The following is a 25,889-nucleotide window of genomic DNA, read 5'->3' on the forward strand; positions in this document are numbered from 1 at the left end:
ATGCAGGTACAAGCAAATAGGGTCCATAGGAACTCACTTATATGTAGCAGGCAGAATATTTTCAACACTTTGCTGTGCTTCCTTGTTTACTTATTTATATTCAGACAAAGGAAGTGGTAAGGCTGACTAGCTGACAACTTTTCTGAGAAGAAACCATTTTGTATTAGAGGAAGCAGTATCTCTCTTGGATGTCCTAACAACGTAGTTCTATATTAAAAAAACCCCTCAAACAACAGGTCTTAAACAGAAGAAGTTGGGTATTAGGCAAGGAATTGCTGGACACACTGGAGGTGGTCATACACAAGGAATATATGGCTGTTTCATCGATTGTACTGCTATGACCACTCTCTAACTGCCAGGAGGAGAAAATTTACGATGGATTTACGAAATATTCCCTATCGTTCAGATGTGGTTACATGGAACCCAGATGATTTAGCAGAATATTTTAGGACGGTAAGTTTAACCATGTTTGTATGATGGAGGAACAAACTACTGTAATGTTTGAGCTAAATTTACATATCTTTATAACGGGTAAAGCTTGCTGCAAAACTAAAAGCAAAACCATGGACAGTTAAGAAACTGAGCTAAACTAGCCAGTGAAATCTATAAATGAATCTTGAAAGTGTGTTTTAAATTGGGTATGAGAAGCTCATAACTTTTCAGAGAAAATATACACTTAACTACAATGATATATTAACAGCTGTAGAAGGCATTAATGTGTAAAGTTTACAAGTTTTCTAGGTCTTCAGTGATTTCCAGAAGAGATATATTTTTTTTCAAACTGCTCAGTGCTCACAAATGAGCCTCTGAATGTCTTTGCTAATCATATCCATGAGACCCCAGCCAGGAAATTAACAGTTGTGGATACACAGAATCCTAACTGTTCTAGGCTCAGTTGGAAAAACCTTTTGCTTTTTGGTTTGACTTCCTTATTCTAAAACTTCTTGGGCAAACTCCTCGCTCAAGATTACTACTTAGCCCTTTTTCCTTGTCACTGTTACTTTTTCTGACATTACCTAGGGTGTTAGATGTTAGCTAGGACCTTCTGTTTCGTTTGACATTTTTTTCACTTGTGACGATCTATAAATTTCATTTTACAATGCAAAGGAGTTTCCACACTGAATAAACACTTTGAAAGGCAATAAAGGAATTCGCTGCCAATACATATCCTCTGCAGAGCAATGCTGACACCTTTGTATTTGCACAGGAATGTGTAACTGGGACAATTTTAGTGAAATTTCATTTCTGTGTGTTCTCTGTAAATTGCTCATTTTTCAGTTCACATCACAAATACCGCCTGCTCCATCTCCCTTGCAACTGAATACCTTCCTCCCAAAGTGCAGAACTGTCTGCCTGGAATTTAACATTCAGATCAATCAGAAGATTTGGGTAGATTTTCAAGTAATGCCAGCATAGCTAGTTCATTTTCAAGTGAGCTGACAGACAAGACTTGTAAAACCTGAAATCTTGGGCTTTATTTTGAAATAATGCAAACTCTATTGTTTCAACAGATTCTAAAGCTCAGTAAGAGTTTTATTTAGGGAGTTGAGGCAAGTTTGATACTACAGTACAAAACTAGCTAGTAAAGACAAGCAGATCAAACACAAAGTCTATGTATATCAAATCTCCAGAGAAGTGAAACTGCCAACTACTTGCAAACCTCTAATTTTAGGGTGCAGGGATTAGTGGCACAGAAAAGTGAAATGAAGAATTGGGGAGGGAACAAATGAGATCATTACCAACAGGCAACTTCAGACAAATATGAAAAACATTACAACACTGGTGCATGGTGGTTTGGATCACCATATCCAAGAAACTGAGAAGGGAAATGGCTTCCTCAAAGAGTTGATAATGATATTCTTAACAGTGATTAAAGGATTATCTGTAAATTGTATCATAACTGAATGGGCCCAGTTACATTTATTTTTGACTACCTCCCTCTACTGATCCAGATACACCCCAGGATAGAGGTAATCTTGGCATTCCATTTTTGATCAGGTGAATCAGGACAAAAGCTTCTTGAAGTCATCTAAGAAATCTGTGTAAAATAATAATGTCAGCCTAAGTCAGCCAGCTCTGGGCAACTACCATAACTGATGAGATCTTCACCCCAGATAAACTCATACAATTTCCCTCACACATATCATTAAAGGGTCAAATGTTATACCCTAGGAATGCTTTATCTGCATCAGACTAATATATGTTGCTTGAAGCCATATGTTCAAAGTCCAGGATTCAAGTCCAAGAGGGATAAACAATTTTTTCTCCTCCTAAACTGAGATAATTGTGGGATGATTTTCAAAGGACAATCATATTCAAATCTTCTCTCACCTGAAGTGCTTGGTCACGACACAGGGCAGCGTGGTAAGATTTTCACCAATTTATTGTTAGCCTACACCTTCATAGTAGCAAAATTCAGCCAGCATACATATCAGTAATTTATGTAACTATACTCTGATATATTACTGGCATGAATAGAGTCCTCAGTTTCTGTCAAAGAAGAATTCTTCATACTTATCAGTAATAACATCTAATTTATGATTCTGGGTATGTTAACTTAAAGCCTATGTTAATTTAAACCATGCATTAAAAATAGGGAAGGACCAATAAAGAACCAAACCATGCATTAAAAATAGGGAAGGACCAATAAAGAACCTAGATAGTTTCTAAAGACTTTAAATTTTTTTTAGAAAAAGCAAAGATGTTTTTAACATCCCGAGGGTTATTCTTAATAGCTAAACAGTTATTTTTCATCAATTACTTTAGGAGTGAGGTTAGGTCTCAGTCACACTGATGTGTTCTACCAAGTACTGCAGTTGCTCATTGCTGCATACAGGCTTGTGCTGGTAACGTCATGATAATACTCTGTATGAAAGAGACATTATTTACAAGTTTAAGTCCTCCGTCTGTACAAAAGTCTTAACTCGTATCCTAAAATATTTAGCAGAGTTAGGTCTGTTTCTGCATATGAGTAACTGAAGGTGGCTCCTAAAAATATTCTCTCAGCTGTTTAGATCCTCTCAGGATCTGTTCTCATATAACACCAAGTTACAAGATTACTCCTTAAAATGAATAAATAGGATAGAACTAAGAATTGCTCCCTATAAGTTGTTCTCTGCTTTAGGGGAATTCTCCCAGCAGCACAGGATCATTTGTTTATATAACTTTCACTAAAGTTTCAGGGAGGACCAGAGCCATTCCTTTGTACTGAAAGCTCCAGAAAGTCACTTTGTCTGCCTGCTCTGTGGGTTCCTTCTGGTCTTGATCAACTTGAAATATTAAAAATGCATTCTAGCCAGATTAAAATACAAGCTTGTTCTCACATTATGCTATTACTGTTCACATAAAAAACCCTTAAGATACATGCAGGAAATATTTAAGACTTGTGTCTTGCTAAATGTGGCTACGGTTTTTGGTTTGGTTTGGTTTGGTTTTCTTCCCTAAGTCAGTCCCACAAATCACTGTTAAATTTTTGCCTGGTAGGACCAGGAGCTTTCTTGTCTTATGTACATGATCACCTTATAAAATACACGTCCTAGATGCTATGGTAAAATATAATATTGTAAGAAAAAGATTTCCAAATACTTTAGATAATTTCCAGGAATAACAAGTGCCGTTTCCATCCAGAAGAGGAAGGTTTTGGTTCACAGAAATTAATTCAGTGACTGGGATCAGGGCCAAGATGCTAAGTTTTTTGCTGTACTTCCTGTTTTCTGCAACTGTTTATCCCAGTCAGTACCACAACTATCAATTTTCCAAATATTTCTTTGGGCCAGGCAACTGTGAGATGGTTTTTAAATGTCATGAATTACATGTTCCTAAATGGATTTAAATCCTCAAGTCCACTGAAGAATCTTTGTCTTAAAAATCCATGTTTACAGAATAAAATGAGCCATTTAGACAGGCTCTAGCATACAAAAGGGTAACTACTAAAAGCTAGTCATATGTCTAAGTGTCTGAATCCATTCTTATAATTAAGGGTGCAATAATCATCTCCTTTTCATTGACAGTTAAAATATAAGGACTGTGAGAAAGTTGTGAGAAAGCACAGCATAAATGGACAAAGGTTTTTGGTAAGTAGAGTTGTAAAATTCCTGCCTGTAAAATTCCAGTCAAGTGATTGTTTTGACACCTCCTTACTTTGCATTGGCAGATGCAAAGTACTTAGCTCACAGATGGTTACTGAGGTATAAAAATGAGAAGTAAACGCCTTTGCTAAAATCAGCCAGACATCTTGCTTTAAATATGGAATGCTGAGAACCCAAGCATGTTGTTTAATATGCATATATTTCAGTATTTTTTAAACTGACAGGCAAGTTATAAAACCACAACCTTGTCTTGAATTCATCTCTTCCTTTACAGGAAGTGCTTGTTTTCAAATACTAACTACAGAAAACTCACATTTATTAATTGTCCTCTCCTGCTAAAGAAGCAGACCTGGTCAGAATGACTGGCCTATTGTAATCATTATCTCATACCTCTATAGTTAAAATTAGATTTCTTCTGCAACAATATCTGAAATCAATGAATTTTAAGAGCACCTAAACTAGTAAGCAAAGTCCCTGTGAGTTCAAATCAACATTGCTCAAGGCTTTCCCAACAACTTGGCTTAACTTTAGAAAAGCTGACAACTTCCATTGACATAGCTACTGCTTTCAGGTCCTCAATACACACCCTGTGTAATTGGTTTTAGCAGGGTAATCTACGCATACCTCTTCTAAAGCCTTCTTATTTATTATTGTCCTAATGTATCAAGCTTTTTGACATTTCATTGAATGCAACACAAAAATTTTCAAACACCTTTTGCAGGAATAGAATATTACACCTCCCTCCTACTACGTGGAGTCAGAATTATTCAGATGTAATGTGATAGGATTTATCCTACTAAACCTTAAGAGGTTCTCCTTAGCTCAAGCACTAAGGATCTGCGGCTGGAGTGGGAGTTCTGGCTCTAAAAGCATTATGAAATACTGGAAGTTTGTGAGGTACAAATAACAAGAGCAATAACTGTGGGATTCCTAAGTGATTTTTGTATTTTTTTAATTACTTCCAGAGTGTTTCTGTAAATACATAGCTCAGGGTGCAGCATTTCTTCAGAAGCATCCTAGTAGATTCAAGGATGCTTTTCTATTAAGTAAGCAAGCAGCAGCTCACATCTGCTGAGACTTTTTTATAAGCTTTAGACCTACTAGTCAATTGCATAATGCAAAAGAGTGAACCTGTTAACCAGAACAACAAAAGGAGACTTTAAGTTGAATATTCCAGGGTACAATGCAATCTTGAAAGAAAAAGTGCTTCTCCGTATGAATGTTTTTTCTAAGAAATATCTTTTTACATTTTATGTTACTGGAAACTTCCAAATTATGTTCACACAGAATAAACCGTTAGACTGAGTGTTTGCAGGTTTTGTATCTATTATCAGATACATATGGTAAACCTGGCTATGAAAATATTGCTATCTTATTCATCAGAATAAGATCTTAGTTTCAAAGTCACATTTCTTCTTCAAAGTCTACCACAAGGATAGTCCAGTTCAGTTGCAGTAGGAATAAAACCAGAGGGATTTCATGTAACTTACTCTAACAAAATTCTCTAATATTTAAAACGGCAACTTAGTCCTTTTATGAGAGTTAAACCCATCATATTTGTCAGGTTTATCACCAAAATAGAATTCCAGAGAGAAACTTAAAAAGTCTTTAGAAAAAATTAAGATTCTCCAGTAAATCCTGCAGGACATTTCTATAAAGGGAGCACATTTTTTCTGTGTTTTACTACTGAGTTTATTCCCAGAGGCAAAATAGTGCTGGAAAACACAGATAGGATTTGTTCTGTCCTGAAAATCATTGATAGCATTGTGAACCAATGTGTAATTGGAACCTTCTTTTTGCTGGCAGTAAGAAAGACAGAAAGAACCAGACTATCATCCATGTTCCAAAGAGAGTTGGTGAAGCTTGTGATTAACCACACAAAACAGTTTCTGGAAAGTTTTCATAATGCACTAATCTGGCCTAAACTTAGAGTTGCACATGGTGGAAGAAGAGAAGGGCTGACTTTCTCTAAGGATCATCAGTAAAGCTCTCAAGACTTAGTGCATCTCAGCTTGGGTCAGAAGTAATCTGCAATCTGATTGTTATATTATGGTTGAAAGGGGGAGAAACACTCTCATCCCCCATTCCAGTTTCTACAAAGATTTTTGTTAGGCTGCCAAGGCTGCTCTTAAGTCCAAGGTGTTTTTCAGCTACATATCCACTAGAACATGTGATTTTACAGATACTGTGATTTACCGATAAGGTTCTTAGCACAAAACTCCAGCAAACTGTGCTCTACTTTAAAATTTTGCAGTTTTACCCTGAAACTTTGCAATCATGCACAACTTTGCCTAATTTCACTATGCAGACATGAATGAATTCAAAATATCTAGTTTCTGAAGTCACTTAAATGCCATATTTTTTAGCTGTACTAAAATGATGTGAAGCAAAATAGTATAAAATCAGAGTCTGTGGTAGAAGTTTGCCTTCCCTACCTGAAACAACCCTTTACAAAGAACATTTCATTTCACATTGCCTTAAAATCACAAGTCTTTTAAAAAGCATTTGAAATATTCTGTCCTTTTATATCCATTGTGAGAAGCATAATTCCAAAATTGTCAGAAAGAGTGCCACTGATGATGATTTCAAGCAGACCGTGCATATTCCGTTGAACCCACACCTGTAATCAGTACCACAGGATGTTACCAGGATGTAGCTCTCTATTAATTGACATTGTCCACCAAGATGACTTACAGTATCTCGAGACTTCTTTAACAATAAATACACAAAGGATATGTTTTCCTGTGTGCTAGGTGATGGTAATGTACAAGAAAAAGCAATATCCAGAAAGCAAGAGAATGAAAATAGAAAAAAACCCCAGAGACTTAAAAATAGTTCTGGAATTTTTTGGTTTACTGTGTTTTCACTCGCTTTAGCTTAAGAATCTCTGACAATCTCTGGGGAGAAAGCTGTTGCAGAAGAGGGTTTTATTTCAAGTTCTTTTCAGAAGCAGAGCAGGGATGGATTTTAACCTTGCCTGTAAGTCAATGTAAAAATAGACATCAATAAAGAACTGGATTAGAAACCAAATCAGAAAAGTAAATTACTTAACTTTGCACAGAACCCCATTACTTTGAAATTAATTTGGAAGAATAGCTCATCTGCTGGTAAACAAAACAAATTTACCTAACTCTCATCTGGTAAGAGCTGGTTTAAGATTTTACTTTTCCTTACAGACCTTTTTAACAAGCTATCATTAAAACATTCTAGCTACAGAAATACTTCTCTTTGAAGTCAGATGTGATTGTTTTGTTGAAGTCCTTTGTGTGTAAACAAATATACAAGGTGTTTATTAACCTCCTAGCTAGATTAATACAACTGGCAGCAACATAAAGTAAAAAACAACATCCAGCAAAACAGAAAAAGTATAGAGAGTATTTTTTATAAAAATGAGTTCACTTCACTTATGAGCCATGGGATGTGAAGGCTCTTTTCTTGCATTGTTTTTCTATGTGCTTTATATTCCTATCAGTTGAAGCTTCATGCCACATTTTTAAATATGCAAGCTTCTGTAAGCTGCAGGGTGTTCCATGAACAATTTTGTCATATGTACCATGTGTTTCCTTTTCAGAACATGTCTGAAAATGATATTCAGAAATTTCCCAAACTCAGAGTGCCGTAAGTAAAGTCAAACCAGTTTAATGTTAAAAATTATTTTAGTTGGTCTGCAGGGAAAACTCATAGGAAATATCAGGCAAGTGATTAGTCAGAGACCTGTTAATTGCAGTGTCCTGTGAGAAAAAGAAGGGTGTTCCAAACTAAATGCTCACTGCTCAAGCACAATGATACAATACAAAAAAAACTTTCTGGGGGATGTTCTAAAGAACTCATTCATTAAATTCTTTGACTGAGAGCAGCTACACAAAGGTTAAACTTTTTTGCCAGTATTACCTTCGAAGTATGATTTAACTGTTCACTGCTTAACTTTTGACTAACTCAAAGGAATAAAAAAATCAGGTATGTACTGTTGGGGAGTTCAATCGATTTTCATCATGTGCTTCTCCTTTAGGCAGGTGTTAAATCAGTCAGGAACATTTGGTTCAGTGTTAAATAGCTTTCCTCATCTCTTCTGGATTAGGCCTTGAAAAATTTTGTATTTATCTGAATAGTTTTCATAATTTCACAGCAGTTACTAAATGAAAAAACAATAATCTTATTTAGTACTGAGTAACAGAGTAATTAGCTTCTTCTCATATTTCATGGTGAAAAACAAAGGATTTTATTTTGCTATGAGTTCTCTGATAACATATTTAAACTGTAAGTTAAGAGGTTCCTAACAATGAGACACATGGTTAGGCAACCATGAGACCTTTATGGTCTTCCAAACAAAGTAAGGAGGAAAAAAAAAAAAGGAATTCAAGTCATTTAGTTGTTTCAACATGTCTGTTTCTTTGTTGCTCATTTCCCAGTTCCGCACTCATTCCCTCTCTGCATACCTTGATTTTGCTATGGGATGTAGTCTGCTTTGCCTTTTCTGATGTGTCAGAACTTGTGCAAGATGTTTTGGTGAAGCTAACAATACTGAAGAATTTTGAAATACCTGTGTGGTCTGTATTTCATGCACTTATGGGTAAGATGGTGACTAGATCTGAGGGCAGCAGGATACCTCTGTTTGGATCAGATATGCAAGGACTTGAACTTGAAAGCCTCGGACATGACATGTTTCTTAAGAACATATCTATATTTTCACACAATAAATTTCCTGATAATAGGGATTGGTGGTGTATGACGTATTAATAAGGGGGCCCAGATGTTATAAAAAAAGATGCCCCGATGTCTCAGCATTTTTAAACTTACTGACAATTAAAAGCAACATTTAGCTACGGTTACTGAGACTGAGACACCAGAGTTACAGCATATTGTCTGTGAAAAACTCATCTTACCACACTGTAAAACACATTGCTTGTAAATCCCTGATAATTTGTCACCTCCATAACTGTTCCAAACAGAACATTGCCTTATGTTCTCCTTGTTCAAACTTCTAATTTTGAGAACTTGTGGTGCTTTCCTTTCAAATTAATGAGTCAAAAAGTCAGCGGAAGGTCGCATACAAGACACATGCATACAAGAGTTATTAATATCAAAGGTGAATAGTTAAAATGAAATTTAACAACATGGAGTTGTTCCTATCTCCTGTCTAATTTATTGATATCTTAAAAATGTTTTGAAAATTCAGTTTTCGCGGTCCACTTACCTTGTAACACCCTAGCAGAAAATGAACAGCCTTTTCTAGTCAGATCTTTTGGGTTTCTCAACAAGAAGAGAACTTGAAAAAAAGAGCTTTAAAAGAAGAGTGAAGCTTGGTGCACAACTTGAAGAACTGAATAAATAAGTAAATTAATAAATCTGAATGTAAGTTCTGGAATTAATGTTTTTGTTCTCAACTTTTGCCTCACAAACAGGGAAACAATCACTAAAATATTGTGAATATACATGGAAAAAGGCTGGTGTGATGTGGAGTCCTCCATGTAACGCCACTGTTTAAAACGAGAATTTAGAGCTTTAATAGGAAAGAGAACTGGTTGCCATTTAAAAACAAAACCAACCCCCCCCCTCAAAATCAAACCCAAGACAATAAAATTAATGGGTAGAAGAACTTGTCATTTTTTTAACATTAATTTCATGACTGAGACTCTGTGCTCTCACCAAAATGGAAAGTGCTTGCTGTTGACCTCTACTTAGAACACATTCACACCTCACTTTTATATCATAATGTGAACCTCACCTTGTAAGAAGAGTTTGTCTACAAGCTGAAATACACATTAGCATATTGTAGTTCTAGTACCTGATACTTCACAACAGTGCTAAAAGCTGAGCACGTTCTGTAAAAATGCTTAATATAAATATCAAGCATCACACTTACAGCATTAGCCAGTGGAATGAATAAAATCCACATATCCAAGAGAGGTTGCTCTCCAGTAACTTCAGCGAGGTTATGCTGACCTACATGTATTGAGAACAGAACCCAATGCTTGCAGCTATACAAGGTTTGCAAACCACAGCCTGCATCCATATAGACCTCCTGAGCTGGGAGTGTGGTTTTACTAAATATGTATGTTTGAGCAAATCTGCTGATCAGGTTTTGAATATAACTATGACATTACTTGGGGATGATTCTGTGATGTTCTCAAGAATCTTGAAGTGCCTATGTAGGTAACAGTTGTCATTACAAAGTATATTGAGCCATTTTCTGAAACTAATAAAAAATCCCCACAATCTTCTGTTATTATTAACAGAATTATTATTTTGAAAGTTAATCTTCACTAGCCATGTTACAGGTGCACATCTTCATGAATCTTCTTTTGGCTTATTTTCAAGTATCAAAAAAGGATTTAAGCACTATTTTGAAAATTAAAATACTTCATAAAATCTTTAAAACTCTCCATTAAGAAGGCTGAACACTTTATTGAAAACTTTGCTAAGCAGTTTACATATATAAGGGCACCGTATCAAAGTGGCTGACTCATCCAGACAGTCCTGCAAGTTTTATTCAGGCAATTCTTTTGCAGGCAAAAGGGTTAATGGATGATAAGGATTCACTGCACCTGCAAATGCACAGATAGATTTCTTGAGGGATCATAACAGACTCCACAGTCCATTCACCTCAGCAGCAGTTCCCATTCTTGTCTGCAGTCACCACCTGACTTTCCTGTATGCCTGTAAGAGACACTGAGGTCTTGTACACAAGGTGACCTTTACTGGCATGGTTAAGGAAATCTGTCCTGCATGTCTATTGGGGCATTATTTCTGGTGAAGGATGGAAAATGAAGACTGAATGAAGACTGACTTTGTCATGGAGTAATTGGGAGGATCAAAACCAAAAGCTGTCCTCATTTTTGAATTATGCATAAAGCTATGCAAAACAGAGCATTAGACAACTGGAAACCCACGTGCCCTCTCCTTGCAGCATCTAGGCCTTTAAGTAAACCCATAGATTTGAACCTATTTTTCCATTTGGGGCTTCTCATAAATATGAAGTTTTTACTCTCATTCAGAATATTTACACTGATGATGCTGTCACTCTTTATAACCCTGAGACCTCTTGCACTTATGTTCCTATTAAAGCAATCTTAGGAAGAAGCTTAGAAAATTAACTTTGCTTAATGCTGTATTTTGATCTAACATGGAAATATTTCTTTCATTGATATTTAGGTGCACAGTAGAATCAAAGGTCTAGCTCAGGCATAAAGTCCCAAAGCAAAAGGCAGAGTATAGCTCACTCACCGCTTCACTTTCACCCTTTCCTTTAAACAAGAGGGAGGTGGAAAAAGCCACTTGGTCTTTGTCAGTTCTGTGTTGTAGCTGAACTGCTTTGGGTGGACATAGGGATGAGGGAGTGAGGAGAGATTCTTGGACTGGTTTAAGGCTCTGGTTCAAAAGGCAGTACTTGGACACATGCCGAGCTTCAGGCAGTGCTCCATCTACACAAAAAATGCCATCACATAACATTTCGACCTGAACATAAAAATTTCTATTTGAAGATACAGAGTATCAGCTTTAAATCACTTGGTAAAAATTTACTTTTAAGAATACTAACCATATCTTAAGAATTTAAGCATAGTTTCAATTCTGTGAAAAGATATATGCCTATCTGTTCCCATGACCTACACAGATCTGCCATGGCACTGATGATCCATCTCTGAAGACCTGATAGTGCATGATTATATGTGGTGGAACCCAACCACCAGGTTCCAGACCACGAAGGGTTTTTCCCTACTTCACTTGTTCTCAGATTTAGTGGAAATCTATGGCCAAGGAGATACTCAGCCATTATCCCAAAGTTATTACATTGCCACAGTCCTTTAAGGAGCAGCAACATTTGTGCCAAATATTCTATTAGTAGGAATGCCTAACATACATTTTCTCCTTTTCCCCACTGAAAAATTAAAATAAATAATCATGACACAACCATCAGCTTTAGAGATTGGGCTATCATGAATGTAGCTGTCATCCTAAGTAAGAACTGCATTATGGCTCACCTAACAATTTGTCAGTTATTAACAGCTTAGCTCAGTTGCAACCCATTTTCTTCAAACATACACTATGCTTAACGCTTGGCATTTTTCTAACAATATGAAAAACTCTTAAAAACAATTATATTTTTTGTTGAGCTCATTCATATTACTCTTGTACTTGCTATACCTTATGAAAGAACCATTTAAGTTAATATTAATAGCACTAGGTTAACATGCACACCCAAAGCTTCACCACCAACACACAGTATCCTGAAAGAGTAAGTGGTATATTGGTGGAACAGGGAAGGGATATGGTATATTTTACACAGAGCAAACATTGAACAACTGTCTTAAGTGTTAAATGAAACTCAGACCTAATTATGAGGGTGCAATTATAATTTTGATAATAAATCTAATGAAACAAGAGGCCAAGATACAGTTTAAGGGACACAGGGTTTTCTTGTTGCTCATTATCACTTGGCAGTCACAGGTCATAAAGGTTTATACTTGTGGATAACAAATGTGAGTGTTGCCAAATGTTTTAAATTGCATTCAACAGAATGTGCCTTACTTAATGTGGTCAGAATTAATAAACAAGAAAAAGAAAAGATCTCCTTCTAAATAATGCTGGTGGTTGGTCGATACCTGAACCATGATCTAAACCCTGCTGTTAGTCTTTGCTGCTCTGATTGTTTATTATATTGAGAGAAAACATTTCCAATTTTTCAGTACGTCAAGGTACTAATATGAGCTGTTGATCTCTTTGGCTATCCTTAGTGGCAGGTTGCTGGCTTGGTCTGAAAGCTTATGCCATATCCCATAGCACTTGTGAAAATTTCCAGTAATAAAAAGAGCATCATTGCGCTAGAATACATAATTGCACCTGCCTGTTCAAACATGATAAATGTGTTGAGTTCTGAATGGGACACATTTGGAGCCTGCAAACATGGCACAGTCTGAAAGTCCTATTTTCAGAAGAGTCAAAGTACAAACCTAAAAATTAAGAAATCTATGGTGCCTTTCTCTTTAAAAAAGATATGCGGTGGGTGGAGGTAAATGTGTGCACACATGCTCTCTCAGATGAGACTCTAAAGGCTGTTGAAAGGTTTAGAACATAATTGATAATCAGTCAGTTTTGAAGCCAACAAAATAGCATTGCATCTGCCCAACAGGCTTTTCTCAAAGGCCAAAGCAAAGACTTCATCACAAACTATGCTCTTGACAGTGTTCAGTATGCAACTACGCAACTTCCTGGTCCTAGAGGACTCTGAGTTCCGTCTCTCTCACCCATCTTAAAGTCCCTTATTTCTTTATATCTATCTACCTTTATATAGGTAGAATGGATTCTACTCATGACAATATCTGCAGTTAGGCAAACAAAGGACAGTTTTGGAGTACTGCTTTTGGGGGCTGGTTATGTGTTGGTTTTTGGTTTTTTTTTTTTTTTTTTTTTTTTAATTTTAGACTTCCTGCCAGTTTTAAGCTAAGCGTCTGGTGGAGGAGGTAGAAAGAGAAAGAGAAGTCTGAGTAACATTTTCTGCAAATGCTGTTGCCTTATCCTCTCCTATCATCCACTCCCACAACTCAGAAAGCAGTGTGGTTTGGCACTTCCTTCCTCACATGGCTACAGACTGAGCTGCTCAGTACACCCATCTTCTGTAATAACATTGCTTGTAAAGTGTTACCATTCTAAAATTTGCTTTCTTCTAATAACCTCTTTTGAGCCATTGGTTTGAAACATTTCAAATAAAGTAAAGATTACACACTGTATTTTAAGCAGCAAACGATTAATTTTTGGCAGCAAGATAAGATGAGCAACTTTTTCCTTTCAATGTTTCCTCAAAACCCAGTTGGTATAAATCCTCATAGCAGCTAGCCTAGGTTTAATCCAGAAAGGTTCCAAATGCTCAGGTCTCATTCACACCCATGGAGGTCTCAACTAAAAGAATTATTAGCTCTAAACCCAGTGATCTTTGTTTTACTTCTCTAGCTGAAAATAAACACAATATGAAGAAAGATCCTTCCTCTACCTCTTCTACAACAGAGAATAAGCCACAAACAAGTTCTGTAACCCACTTTTCACCCAAAGATCTGGTATATGCAGTGCACTGTTCACCCCGGAACATTTCCTGATGTTTCATGTAGAATCTATTACTCACACGGCACCTTCCTTATCACCTGCAGCAGAAGGAAATTTCTTGCGCAGAGGAGTGTTCATTGCATGGGAAAGAAGAGCAAGAGGAGTTCTGTGCCTATAATTTGGCATTTTTCTTGCTTTATATGATTTGCTTGGGTAACAGTGTCAGATTTAGACAGCTGTAATTCTGAAATTACTAACATTTGTGCATGTGCTTGTTTCAAAAGGGACAAGTATGACAATATTTGCTTCAAAACAGAAAATTGCTAAGTATTCTCTTAAAAAAGAAAAAACAAAAAAATATTATTTTTGGTTTTCATACTTGGATCCTTATGTACATGTCCTTAATGTCAAATGACTCATCTTCATCTTTTTCAGACAGCACGATCATACTGATCTGAAATTGCTTGTTCTCTGATACTTGCTGGCAGTCTGATCTATCCCTATATCTATCCCTATAGTCTGATTCCTATCCCTAGTCTGATATCTATCTTTATATCTCTATAGTCTGATCTATCTTTCTGATCTTGCTGGCAGTCTGATCAGTCCCTATAGCACTTTCCATAATCAAACAGAGCAATGCTATTCCCTGAATTTGTCTTTTAGTTTGAATTACAGTAAAGTAAGTATTAGGAAAGTAAAAAGGGCAAGAGAAAGGATAATCAAAATAGGGAAAATATTTTTAGTATGGTTCAGGATCAAAAAAAGGGTATATGTTTGTTGGCTTTTTTGAAAATATTAGATTGCTTGAAAACTTGTCTTCCTCAGGTCCCAGCCCAGAAAAGCAGTTAAATGTGAAAGAGATGCACAAATTAGGTCATTTGGAAAAAACTAGGGGATTATCATTGCTGTGTAGCAGAAAAAGATATGAAAGAGAAAGAAAAACAAAATAGAGTGGTAACTGTGGCCATTAAAAAAGATTTTACAATACTGATATAAAGTTTGATTGACCAAATCAAAGATGCATAGAAAAGAATTCTGCACTAACAAACAATAAAGATAAGGTTTTACAGAGTTTTGAATCTGAAATAAACAAATATGTTGAGCTCCTTATTTTTTTCCATGCTTCTTTTATTTCCACAATTACTACCTCTGATAGATCTAGGTAATATAGGCTACAAGTAAAATGGAATATTTTTAACCAATTTGCTTAGGTTGTCACAGGATTTTCTCGTTGGGACTTTCCCCAGAAATATTGAGAATTAAGAATCAGACCATGACTCATCATAAGCTTTCTTTGAAACAAAAACTTTATGTGAAACAAAATAATCATAAAGGCAAACTTCATTACTAGCTGAAATGCTGGGGTTTCAACCCCCAGCCCCAAATTAAGGCTGACATGTGGGTGATTCCCACAGCCCTTCACAAAGGGGGGTGAGTTTCCCTTTAGGCTTCCCTCCAGGGTGCGGCCTGGCAGGGAGAGCCATTGGGTAAAGGAGCCCCAGGGGTCCCGCATTAAGTGAACAAAGGTCAGGTGTCCCACTGAGGGATAAAAGCTGGGACCCCTTGCAGGCAGGGGCAGTGTCTGTGTGTGAGGTGGATGCCCTGTGCAGAGTTCCCTGTTGGGGAAGGACCTCCCGCCTCCCTGGGACTGGGCTCCAGTCAAGTCTGGCTTTTGTAAACACGGGCTGTGTAGAGATTCAGTATGTGGCTGCCTTGGTCTTGTGTATTTGGCTTGTTGACTCTCTTGTCTCCTGTCCCTTCTATGGGAGACTGCATTTCACCATTTATTCCACCCACTGTTGGTCGTGCAGTGTCGTTGTTGGGGTCAGTGGGATTGATGTCAATTATGTATAATCTGACTTGTTTGCACCCCCAGTGCTCACCCATGTACTGATCCTTTTGTATCACATACAATTTGGTTATTGGTTCATCTTTATGCTGGCTGTGTCCTTTATGCTAGGCCTGATAACTGGCAAACACTAGCAGATCAGAATTCTGTTGCTCTCAGTGGACTCGGTTCTGTTAAAATCTGGACTGACTGTCCTGTAACCTCAGAGTTGTTCTCAGGGAGTCAGTCACTACAAAAACTGTACATCCCAGATGTCTGTGCTGGCTGTGGATGCCAGCAATATTAACAGTATAAATGCATGCCCTGGACTGAAATTTTACGCAAGGTAGCATTTCATGGGTTGTTATTCATCCTGCTGCTGTGTACAAACTACATGAGTGATAACAACAATATCCACTTGGAAAAATCTCTACATGTAAAGCTACAGTCTTTGTATGTTCCATGAATATTTCTACCCTGTCCTACAAATGTGTTATAACACAGAACTAAATCAACCTTTTCACCTTCTTTACTGGAGGGATTCTGGATTAGGTATTATCTTGGTTGCGGAGGGAGGGAGACAAAAAGAACAGAGAGTAGACACAGAGTACATTTAATCCCTGCTTTTGCAACCATAAGCTTGGTAGAAAGCTGCTTCCTGAAACGTGATCTGCTCTTTCCATGCAAAATAATACAAATGCATTTGCCTTTATTTAGAGCGATGTTCTAGTGCGTGATTGTCTACCACACCCAAAGTTTCTAAGGCTTGCTGGGTTTAAAGTTTATTTTTAAATTTAATCTAACAATATGGGTTTTTATCCATGTAAAAGAAGTCTAGTCTTCAATTGGATATGCTATAGTGCAACTTTGCAATAAGATGATAAATTCAATATTCAATAGTAAATAATTTTTTTGAATTAACAGATTTAATTTAGTAAATATTGAGGAAAAGAAGCTAAGAAAATTACTGACAAATTCCAATGCATTTTTTAAAACTATTTTTGTGTTTCTTTTAAATAGAATTGTAAGTAAATTAAGTCAAGAAATAAACAGAAATGAAGGGAGGCTATCCTTCTTTCCAAAATGGTAAGTAAAGCAATTCAGCTTTCTTTTTCAAAGCTTTCAGATATGTCTTTTCTGGACTGTTTTCCATTTGATCAGTAATAGCTGGGTCAGAAGGACAGCCTGGAAACTATATAAAAGAAAACTGTTTTGTTAACGTCATCTGTTAAGAATAGCAAAGTCTGAGCCCATGAACACCCTAGATACTTCTGCCATTTCTGGAACCAAGTAACATTCAAATTTCATACAGTTTTCCTCCTGAGTAAATGAATCTTTAGGAATGCTATAAAGCCTAGGCACATACTATTGCACTAATAAATAATCGTTAATGCATTTCACAGACTTATAAATCATTACAATTTTTAATACTTTATGACTTTTCTATTGCAAAAATATTCAATGATAAGGAGCAAAAATTGCAAGAACATCACATGAAAAAAGAATAGTTTATATTCACATACAATGAAAATCTAAGTCTAGTCTATATAACATGGTTTTACATCATCTGATAACATGATTTTACATCTTTGCATTAACTAGAGTTCAAAACTAAAACTGAAAACCATAAAAATATTTATCAACCCTAAAAATATTTATGAGCTTGACGTTCAGCAGCTTGAATGGAATTAGTAAAGAACGTTTCTATTTTCAGGACCAGGGCCTCTGATAAATTTATTTACTGAGTCCCCTTATTTCTAAACACTCAACCACACGGACTTGAATTTTTTTCAAGACAGTTTAGCTTACATCAGGATCCTATATGTGAAATATGTAGTGTGTTTTTTAGCATTTTGGGCACAGTTAAACTCATACATACAAACTTCATTCTGTTAAAGCTAACTATTACCTTTATTCACAATATATTTTAGTATGCTTCAAATATTTAAGAACTGCAAACGGAAGGATTTTTTTTTTTTGTATCTTTGTTGTAGGGGCCAAACACAAAAAAGTCCTGAAAATCCAGGTAAGTATGTACTGGCAGATAGTCTCTAAAACCAAAAAGTGTTTTAAAATATTAAAATATTAGATTAATCCTTGCAGGGCAGACTAAATGGGAGGGGGGCGGGGGAAGAGAGCCCAAAACAATCAGGGAAAGATGAGAGCACAAAGAATTTGCAAAAGGAATAAAGAGTAGTTAAAGGAGAACAAGTAAGAAAAAATATTTTTAAAATAGAAAAAAGATTGTGAAGAAAGGCAAGAGCAGAGACATTTACATGAACATCCCCAAACTGCCTTCCTTTAAACCAATACATGGTATTAATCCTTATATATTTCTGTTTCAACACCTCTGCCCTCTGCCCCTACTCCTAGCAGCACCCCGTATTAGAGAGGTAAGCTTCTAGATGTCTGCTGTGTTCTAAATTTTTATTTCAATTGTTTTCTTAATATGCCACAGGTACTTAAAACTTCTGCAAGCTACCATGTTCCCCCAGTCCTACTGAAATTAATTTTGAGATGAAAGATAAATAGCATTAAAGAGATAAGAAATTTGTGCTCATTCTGAAAGCATCCTACTTCAAATTATGTTTAACACTGGAAGTGTAGGACAAACTTGAAGTGACAGCACATATTTCATACAAGGATAACTATACTCTTAGTTTTGAATCAGTGTTATTTGTAGTACCTTTCATGACAGCCTGCCTGCCTTTCAAAGACCTTCCTTGTTCCTGTGACATGGTATTCTGGTTCAGAACTGATCTGGGATTTGTTGTGTCCTTTTTGTCAAGTTATGTCTTGATGGTTTGAAGTTGTACATGCTAAGAAGTCTGTGGTTATGCTTCTTTACACAGGATACAGTCAAGAAGATGGTGGCTGGTCTTCATTTGTGAGTATACAAAACCTAATGGTTGAATGGATTGCCTCTTCCATAAAGTTTATAATTTCTGGCATTATCTGCTTTGGGCAGCACGGATGGAGTGAGCAATGGCAGAGGGCATCAGAACGAGGAGAAAGAAGCAGGAGCATGAATGATTGGAGAGCTGCATGCAAATTTCTTCCATGAGAAAAGGGTCTCCCCCAGTAAGGCAGGGCAGAGAATGGCAGTCCTATACCACTGCCTCAAGTAGAAGCTCACAGCTTATGACCAGGTCTCCACAGAACCTTAGCTCAATTTTATATACCTATTGCATGCTCTTAGAAGAGGTAGCTAGTAAAGGAATGTTTGCTATGTTGTTCAGTGGCAAATTCTTATTTTATTCTTCAGAGTTGATTTGATGAAGAATCTATTTTTTTAAAGCCAATTAGACTGCAGAAGTTTATTTTGCCTTTCAGCAGAGAAAACGCATTGGCAAATGTCATTAGATGGTGCATACACAACTAAACTAACAAGTGAATAAACTGACTGAGGTACAGTCCAGGTTTATGAAGATCTCTTAAGCTGACCACTGCCATTTTTTTTTTTTTTCCAAAAAGATAGTGACTTTTAAAAACCACTTGCTACTAAGTTTGCAGGAGATATGCTGCTATTTTAGGAGCACAAAAGGTAAAACTAACCACCTATAGAGCACCTGAGCTCTATGTCAATACAGGGCTAGTCTGGAACTTTCAGTCAAGATACCAATGACAAACTGAATATTCTTTTTCTTGTGAGCCTTGGTGGATTGCACAGATGTGTGCAATGACTGCTACCCTATTTTCACTGTGACCTTACTGGGTCCTACAAGTTGTATTAAGCTGGTTTGGTTTCGGTCAGTGGAGGGCACCATGTTCCATATCAAAGACCTCATTTTTTCTGAAGCATTTTTAAATAGTTGAGTTGCAGGCTGTAGAGTACATGCTATTAAGAATGAATATCAACAGGCATCAACTCCTGCTCCAATGTGTTTCTAGGAAGCATTGAATTGTTTGCTGATGCTTTGTCTGTTACCTAAAACAAAGGCACTGTACATTTCAATAAACTATCACCTGATCTTGAGACCTTCCACTGCAGTTATTGTTATAAAATGATGCTTGTTTCCTTTCTTAAGCTGTTGTGTGCTGTATGCGTTAATAAGATGCTGCTTCCTTTCCCCATTTTATTTCAACATTTTTTCACTTAAACTAGTTTTAAAACCTTGATACACTCCAGAATGAAAAATACCACAGTGAAAGGCCACAAGGAAATTGCACTGATGTGTTTAGTATCTTGTTACAGCACCCGTCTTTTATGTACATTTGCCAGGATGAAGATGATGACTATGAAAGCCCTGATGATGACCAGGAAAAGGAAGATGAGGCTGACTATGAATCACCGACAGAAGAAGCTGAGGAAGCAGAACATGACAGTGATGGCTATGAACCCCCTCCATCCAATAATGATGAAGCACACCACAATGTCATATTTCCTGCCAAGTCACTTGCAAACAACACAGATTATATAGGTAATTAATGAAAATTAAGTGTTATTAATAATTTTTAAATGATGTTTCACATATTACCAGTCACATTCTAGATGGCTGGTAATTGAATATAGAAGATTTTTCCTTGGAGTCAACAGTACAGTTCATGAGCAAGATTAAGTGACCCAGACTTATAGCATGTCAGTACCTTTGTGCCTTTTAAAGCTAAATTTTCTACTTCAGACAAGCTCTGTTGGATTAAAGATTAATTTTGTGTGATATGTGTGTTATTTGGCCTTTGAGTTGAATCTGCATGAAGTTATGCGCATACTGTATGAGCTTTGGTAGTGCAATCTTGAACAGAGCAAGTTGTCACAATGGTGGCAAAAACTCTAGTGAAAACTGGGAAAAGAAAGATCAGATTTCTCTGCCTGTCATTTTTTAAATGTCTGAAGTGGGAGTACAAAAATGCCATCTAGACTGGCTGGTGTTTCATGGTCACCGCACTGCGGTGGATGAAAATAAATGGTGTGAGCCAACAGACTAGCAGATAGTCACCTCACCACCAAAGGAACAGATGAGCCTGTAACTTCCAATACAATATTAATCATAAAGCAACTGTCCATTATATAGTAAACCAATATCTCTATGATATATTGTGTATGTAGGTTATTGCAAGGGCTCTTTTTCATAAAGATCTAATGGGAATAAAATAACCAAACTCTATATAATTGTTTAGTTTGGGATTTTTGTTTTCTTCAGACAGGCCTCCAACAACTAGATCATCACATCAGCCTCCAGTACCACCCCAGCGACCTGGCCCATCCCCAGTACCAGCCTCATTTGGGGGAAGAGGTGCTTCTGTATGTTGCTCTCTTGATATTTCACCTATTTCCTTTGCCAGTACCTTCTTAAGAGTAATGCCATTTTTATTCAGATAGTGTAGGCAGAAGAAGAATTTCAGCCATCAAAATAGATTTGAACTCTGTTACAGGGTGGCCGTTTTTTAATGAAACAATTAAAACTTTGTGGGACAAATAAATTATTTCCCATTACTTGGATGTTTCTTACACTGGAAATTTGTACCCACTTGTGAATGCTTCTCCCATGTGAATTACAGATTTGTAATAGATGCCTCTGTTTCTGTGATATTTGTAAAAAGAAAAAAGGTTAAATATTTCCCAGCTATACTTCTAGGAATTGTCCAGTTGAACTAAGAACACATAAAAGTATAAGAGACTGTATGATTAGAACTGTGATGACCTAGATTTTTTCCCTTTTTTGGTACTGTGAATGCTTCAAAATTGCAAGTTGTGCTATTTACAACTGGCACTATTGGTTCACTGTATGCCAGAAGAAATATACATTAGACCTATCCAAGTACACGAGTAAAGGTAATTTTAGGATGTGATAGAGGGATTTTTGGTCTGACCCACTGTCATAGTTCATATATATAAAACACACAGGACTCCAAGGTGTCATGAGTTCTCAAGATTGCTGTCCTAAATTGCTGCTCGATTTTTTTGGAATAAGAATTGGGAGGCATTTGTCTCGAAGTCTAGGTTTAGATGCAAACATCTTTTGCAGCTATTGACAGTGCAATGCTGTTTCACCCCAGCTCTCCCAGGAACAAAGAACAGCCCCTTCTCCCCCTGCCTCAGTCAGCAACAGTCAGTAGCACAGACTTTATACATATTTCTCAACCTCAAATTTACACCCACTAATTTCAATACCAGTTTTGAAATCTAACACTTGCTGCATTGAAGGGGCAAAGATACAACAGCGTTGTTGAAACTCCTGTTTTTTTCTTTTGACAATACTCATGCCCTCCCCAAAGATAATATCCCACTAGAATATTTCTTGTGAGGTGGAACAGATGAAGCCAGTTCTGCGCCTGACAAAAAAGCACATACGTAGGTCATTCTTCAGGAGTGTTAATAGCTCCTATCCTTCCTGCGTTGAGCAGAGACCTTGTGCTGTACCAAAGACTGACAGATGTAGTGTGGTTAAGATACTAAAATTAAAACAGAAAGGTGAAGACACACTTTAACCACATGCAAAATATTTGTTTTAGCTGCCAGCTTTTCCTCCGCCACCAAGCAACAATGACTTGAGTAGAGACAGGAATATCAAGCCTTTGAAACGTAAGTACAGCTGGTTTTCTCTTGGTAAAGCTTTTCCCATGGGCTATATAGCACTTCACTTTTGTCTATATCTCCTCAGTTCCACTCTCCTCTACTATTTATACAGAGGCGTCACTTGTTATTCTGAGAAGTAACACCAATTCATGGCTATGCAAAAAAAAGGTATATTGACCCATACTAGCACATTATCTTACACGCTTTTGTGTTTAGCCCCAGCTCCTTCAATAGACAGAAGCACAAAACCGCCACTGGATCGCCTTGCTCCACCTTTTGAAAGAGAAAGCCCCGTATCAGGTCAGTATGTGCTTATGCTAATAACATTAGGGTTTTTTTAACTATTCAAAAATATCAGTTTGAATATCTTTCATGCACAAGAACAAGGCTCAACCAATTATATCTAGAAAGTAGCAACCCTAGCTCAGGACTAGTTGAACAGAAAGACATTGAGATCACTGTGCAATAAAGGTTTGATGTAATAGTTAAGTGAATGAACAAGGAAATAGTAGGTTAAAAGAGGAAGTGGCTTTTGCATACAAAACTCACGGAATGCTGCATACACTACTATGTGTAATCTGGCACCCAGACTTAAAAGAATGCTGAGAACTGAAAAAACAGGAAAAAAGGCATTTCTTTAAGTCCTGAAAACTATATTTTACAAAGACTCTAAAGAGACTACTCTATGATGTTTACTTACTATCTAAACACTTTAGTCTGTTATATAATGGCATAAGTGTCCAGCAATTCAAAGTTGAACCATAGAAACTATGATTATAAAACATGACACTTTTTGAAAATTTAACATTTTTCTTTAATAAGAGATATTGATATGTTGTCATCTCTTGCAAATATTTTCCTGGCTTACATCTTGGGAGGCTGAGTGCTTCAATCTGCAAAATTCACTTTCGATGATATTCAAAACTTGTTTGTTTCATAGAAAGTTTAATTATCTTAACTTTCATTTTTTCTAAATGTAAGCTTTTACTATTTTCAGGGAGGAAGCCAGGCTTTCCTGAAAAGGTAAGGTCTTTTTTGTTTGGTGCATATTGATGTTTTTCACCTATTTTGATACACTTACACATTCTCTTAACTATTTCTTGTTTTACAGCCTCTGACTTCACAGCTAAGGTAAGAGTTTTGCCTCTGGAAATGAGACTTTTGATGTCAGTATTAACCAGTTATTTTTTAGTAAGCAGCTTTTTGCCTTTATTTGATCATTTTGCTCCTGCTTTAGATCCCTGGGGGAACAACTAGCAATGATGCCAAAACCTCCTGTCCCACCAAGTGACAGGTATGAAAGAGGCAATCCAGCTCCTCTAAGGAAGCAACCCCCTGTAAAGTAAGTGTTCATTTAATTGAAATTTAATAAAGGATAAATTAAATTTAACAAAAATGTGAATGAGCAACACAGGATAGTATAATTTACTGCTACTGCATGACAGCAATATCTGCAGATATGAAAGTTTTGCTTTATGAATATGCATGGATGTGCTGTAAGCTACAGAAAACTGAATGCAGAAAAAGCTCTCGTGTCATATCTGAAACAGCCATTATGTAGGGCATGACTCACTTCCAAGTTGCACAAAAATATATATGATCCATGTTTTTTCCACCAGATCAAGTTATTGCTCTAGGGAACATTCTTTCATGAGTTCTATTGCTATTTTTTTTTAGGTTGTTAGAAAAAGAAAGCTTTACTTTCCTACCATTGATTTTACTAGTCTGCAAAACTCCTTAGTAGCAGATTTCTCTAGCAGAACCAGATCATTCTCTAGATATATTGTGGGCTGAACAGTGCAACTGATAAAACAAAATGATAAAGTAATTGAGATCTGCTACTCAGCCAGGAAATTTCTAGAGAAGCAAAGACTGGAAAGCTTATCACGTGCTCCAGTAATGTTGTTAAGTACTCTAATTGAGTTCAAGACTTGAAGTCTAATGTTTCATCATTATAAAAACTTATTTTAAGCTCTAATCTTATAATCAATTCATCTGACACTTTCCTTGTTGATAGAATCAAGATGGGCTAAGGACTAGCATAATATCTTAGATTATGGCTGAAAATTAGAATCTTAGATACTTTTTTATGAGGAAAAAATGTTTCTGCATTCATTGGGTCTGTAAAACTTACTACAAATTCACATCTTAGTTGAAAATATGACCTAATGCACACAAAGTGAATGAGTAACATTTCACCTATGATTCATGTTTCATTTTCTCTGTTTCATTTCAGGCAGGGTTGGCCACCACACAAAAAAAATGGAGTAAGTATAGTCTCAAAGCAAAGATTTAAGGGTATAAGGACTACAATAAAATGAAGTACCCATATAAATTAATAATTCTGGAAAAGGTAAACTAATTTCTTTTAGCAGTTATAATGAATACTCATGGATCTTTCACAGCACATGGTTTCTTTTTGAACAGTTCTATATCTAGCTCAGTTTATTCACTGAGTACTTTATCTAAGATAACAGGAAGAATTAGACCAGATTTTTTTGACATAGAAGTGATTTTGCTTACACTAGATTTTGGGGTTTTTTTTCAGTTTAAGCTGACCTAAGGATTTCACTTTCAGATAACTCTAAGAGCTTACACGTAGTGAAGGAATGAGGAAAGTTTCAGAACCTCTGCTGGGAGTTTCTGACTACTTTGGGTCAAGATCCATTATTTGACATCTACCTCACAGCTTATTTTTAAATAATAGCTGCACCTTAATGCATGAACTTCGAAAATTATTTGGTGTTGCATGAAGATAGAAACCCCAGCATTTTAGATGAAAGTGACAGTATAGATATTAGAGTCCTTGTATACTCAAAATTCACTTTCAGATTTTTGCTTTGTAAAATATTCCTAAAAACTGTGCTATATGTTACTAAAATTTATTTTCTTTTGGCTCCCCAGGAAGAAGAAGAAAGTAAGTATTTCTACAGTGATTTTTAAAACTTAAAATCTTTCTTTGTCTTAGTTCTAAAAAAAAATAATTCTCACAGAGTTGTTTCTTTAGAGCCATTTCAAAAACTCAGGTTGTATCTTGAAAGGTTTTAGAATGCTTATGAAGTACCTCATGTGCATTTATATATCAAAGCCGCAAAACACAGGGAATCTATAGCTAACAGCTTCCTTCAGTGAGCCAGTTACAAGACAGCAGAATTTCTTATTTTGAAACACCTTTTAGAGATTTGTGATCTGCACACAACATCAAGCAGCTAGGCATGGGTACCCTCCCAGTTCTCAACAAAACATTCAAACCCGGCTGGTACTAGTCTTCTGTGTGATGTTATTTACTTGAATGAACACAAGCAGAACTTGTTTCATGTAATAATAGTATTCAGAAATGACTTCAGAATCCTTGTTCTTAAAATTAAGTTGGTAAAGAGGTGCCATAACAGAAACAGAACATTTGGTCAAGTATTTACAA

General features: G+C 36.4%; 1 protein-coding gene across 1 annotated transcript in view; it reads left to right on the forward strand.

Annotated features, from left to right (window-relative positions):
- The first annotated feature begins 375 nt into the window (after nt 1–375).
- LCP2 (lymphocyte cytosolic protein 2) overlaps nt 376–25,889 on the forward strand; it is a 32,684-nt gene continuing 7,170 nt past the window's right edge. Inside the window, exons 1-15 of the mRNA XM_074916138.1 lie at nt 376–453; nt 4,011–4,073; nt 7,660–7,706; nt 16,972–17,037; nt 17,946–17,977; nt 18,804–18,838; nt 20,174–20,372; nt 21,093–21,193; nt 22,405–22,474; nt 22,685–22,768; nt 23,466–23,491; nt 23,580–23,599; nt 23,706–23,810; nt 24,705–24,735; nt 25,373–25,385. Coding sequence (XP_074772239.1) covers nt 376–453; nt 4,011–4,073; nt 7,660–7,706; nt 16,972–17,037; nt 17,946–17,977; nt 18,804–18,838; nt 20,174–20,372; nt 21,093–21,193; nt 22,405–22,474; nt 22,685–22,768; nt 23,466–23,491; nt 23,580–23,599; nt 23,706–23,810; nt 24,705–24,735; nt 25,373–25,385 — 970 coding nt within the window. The remainder of the gene's footprint in view (nt 454–4,010; nt 4,074–7,659; nt 7,707–16,971; nt 17,038–17,945; nt 17,978–18,803; nt 18,839–20,173; nt 20,373–21,092; nt 21,194–22,404; nt 22,475–22,684; nt 22,769–23,465; nt 23,492–23,579; nt 23,600–23,705; nt 23,811–24,704; nt 24,736–25,372; nt 25,386–25,889) is intronic.

The sequence above is a fragment of the Athene noctua genome, chromosome 12 (assembly GCF_965140245.1).
Source record: "Athene noctua chromosome 12, bAthNoc1.hap1.1, whole genome shotgun sequence".
Classification (NCBI taxonomy): Eukaryota; Metazoa; Chordata; class Aves; order Strigiformes; family Strigidae; genus Athene; species Athene noctua.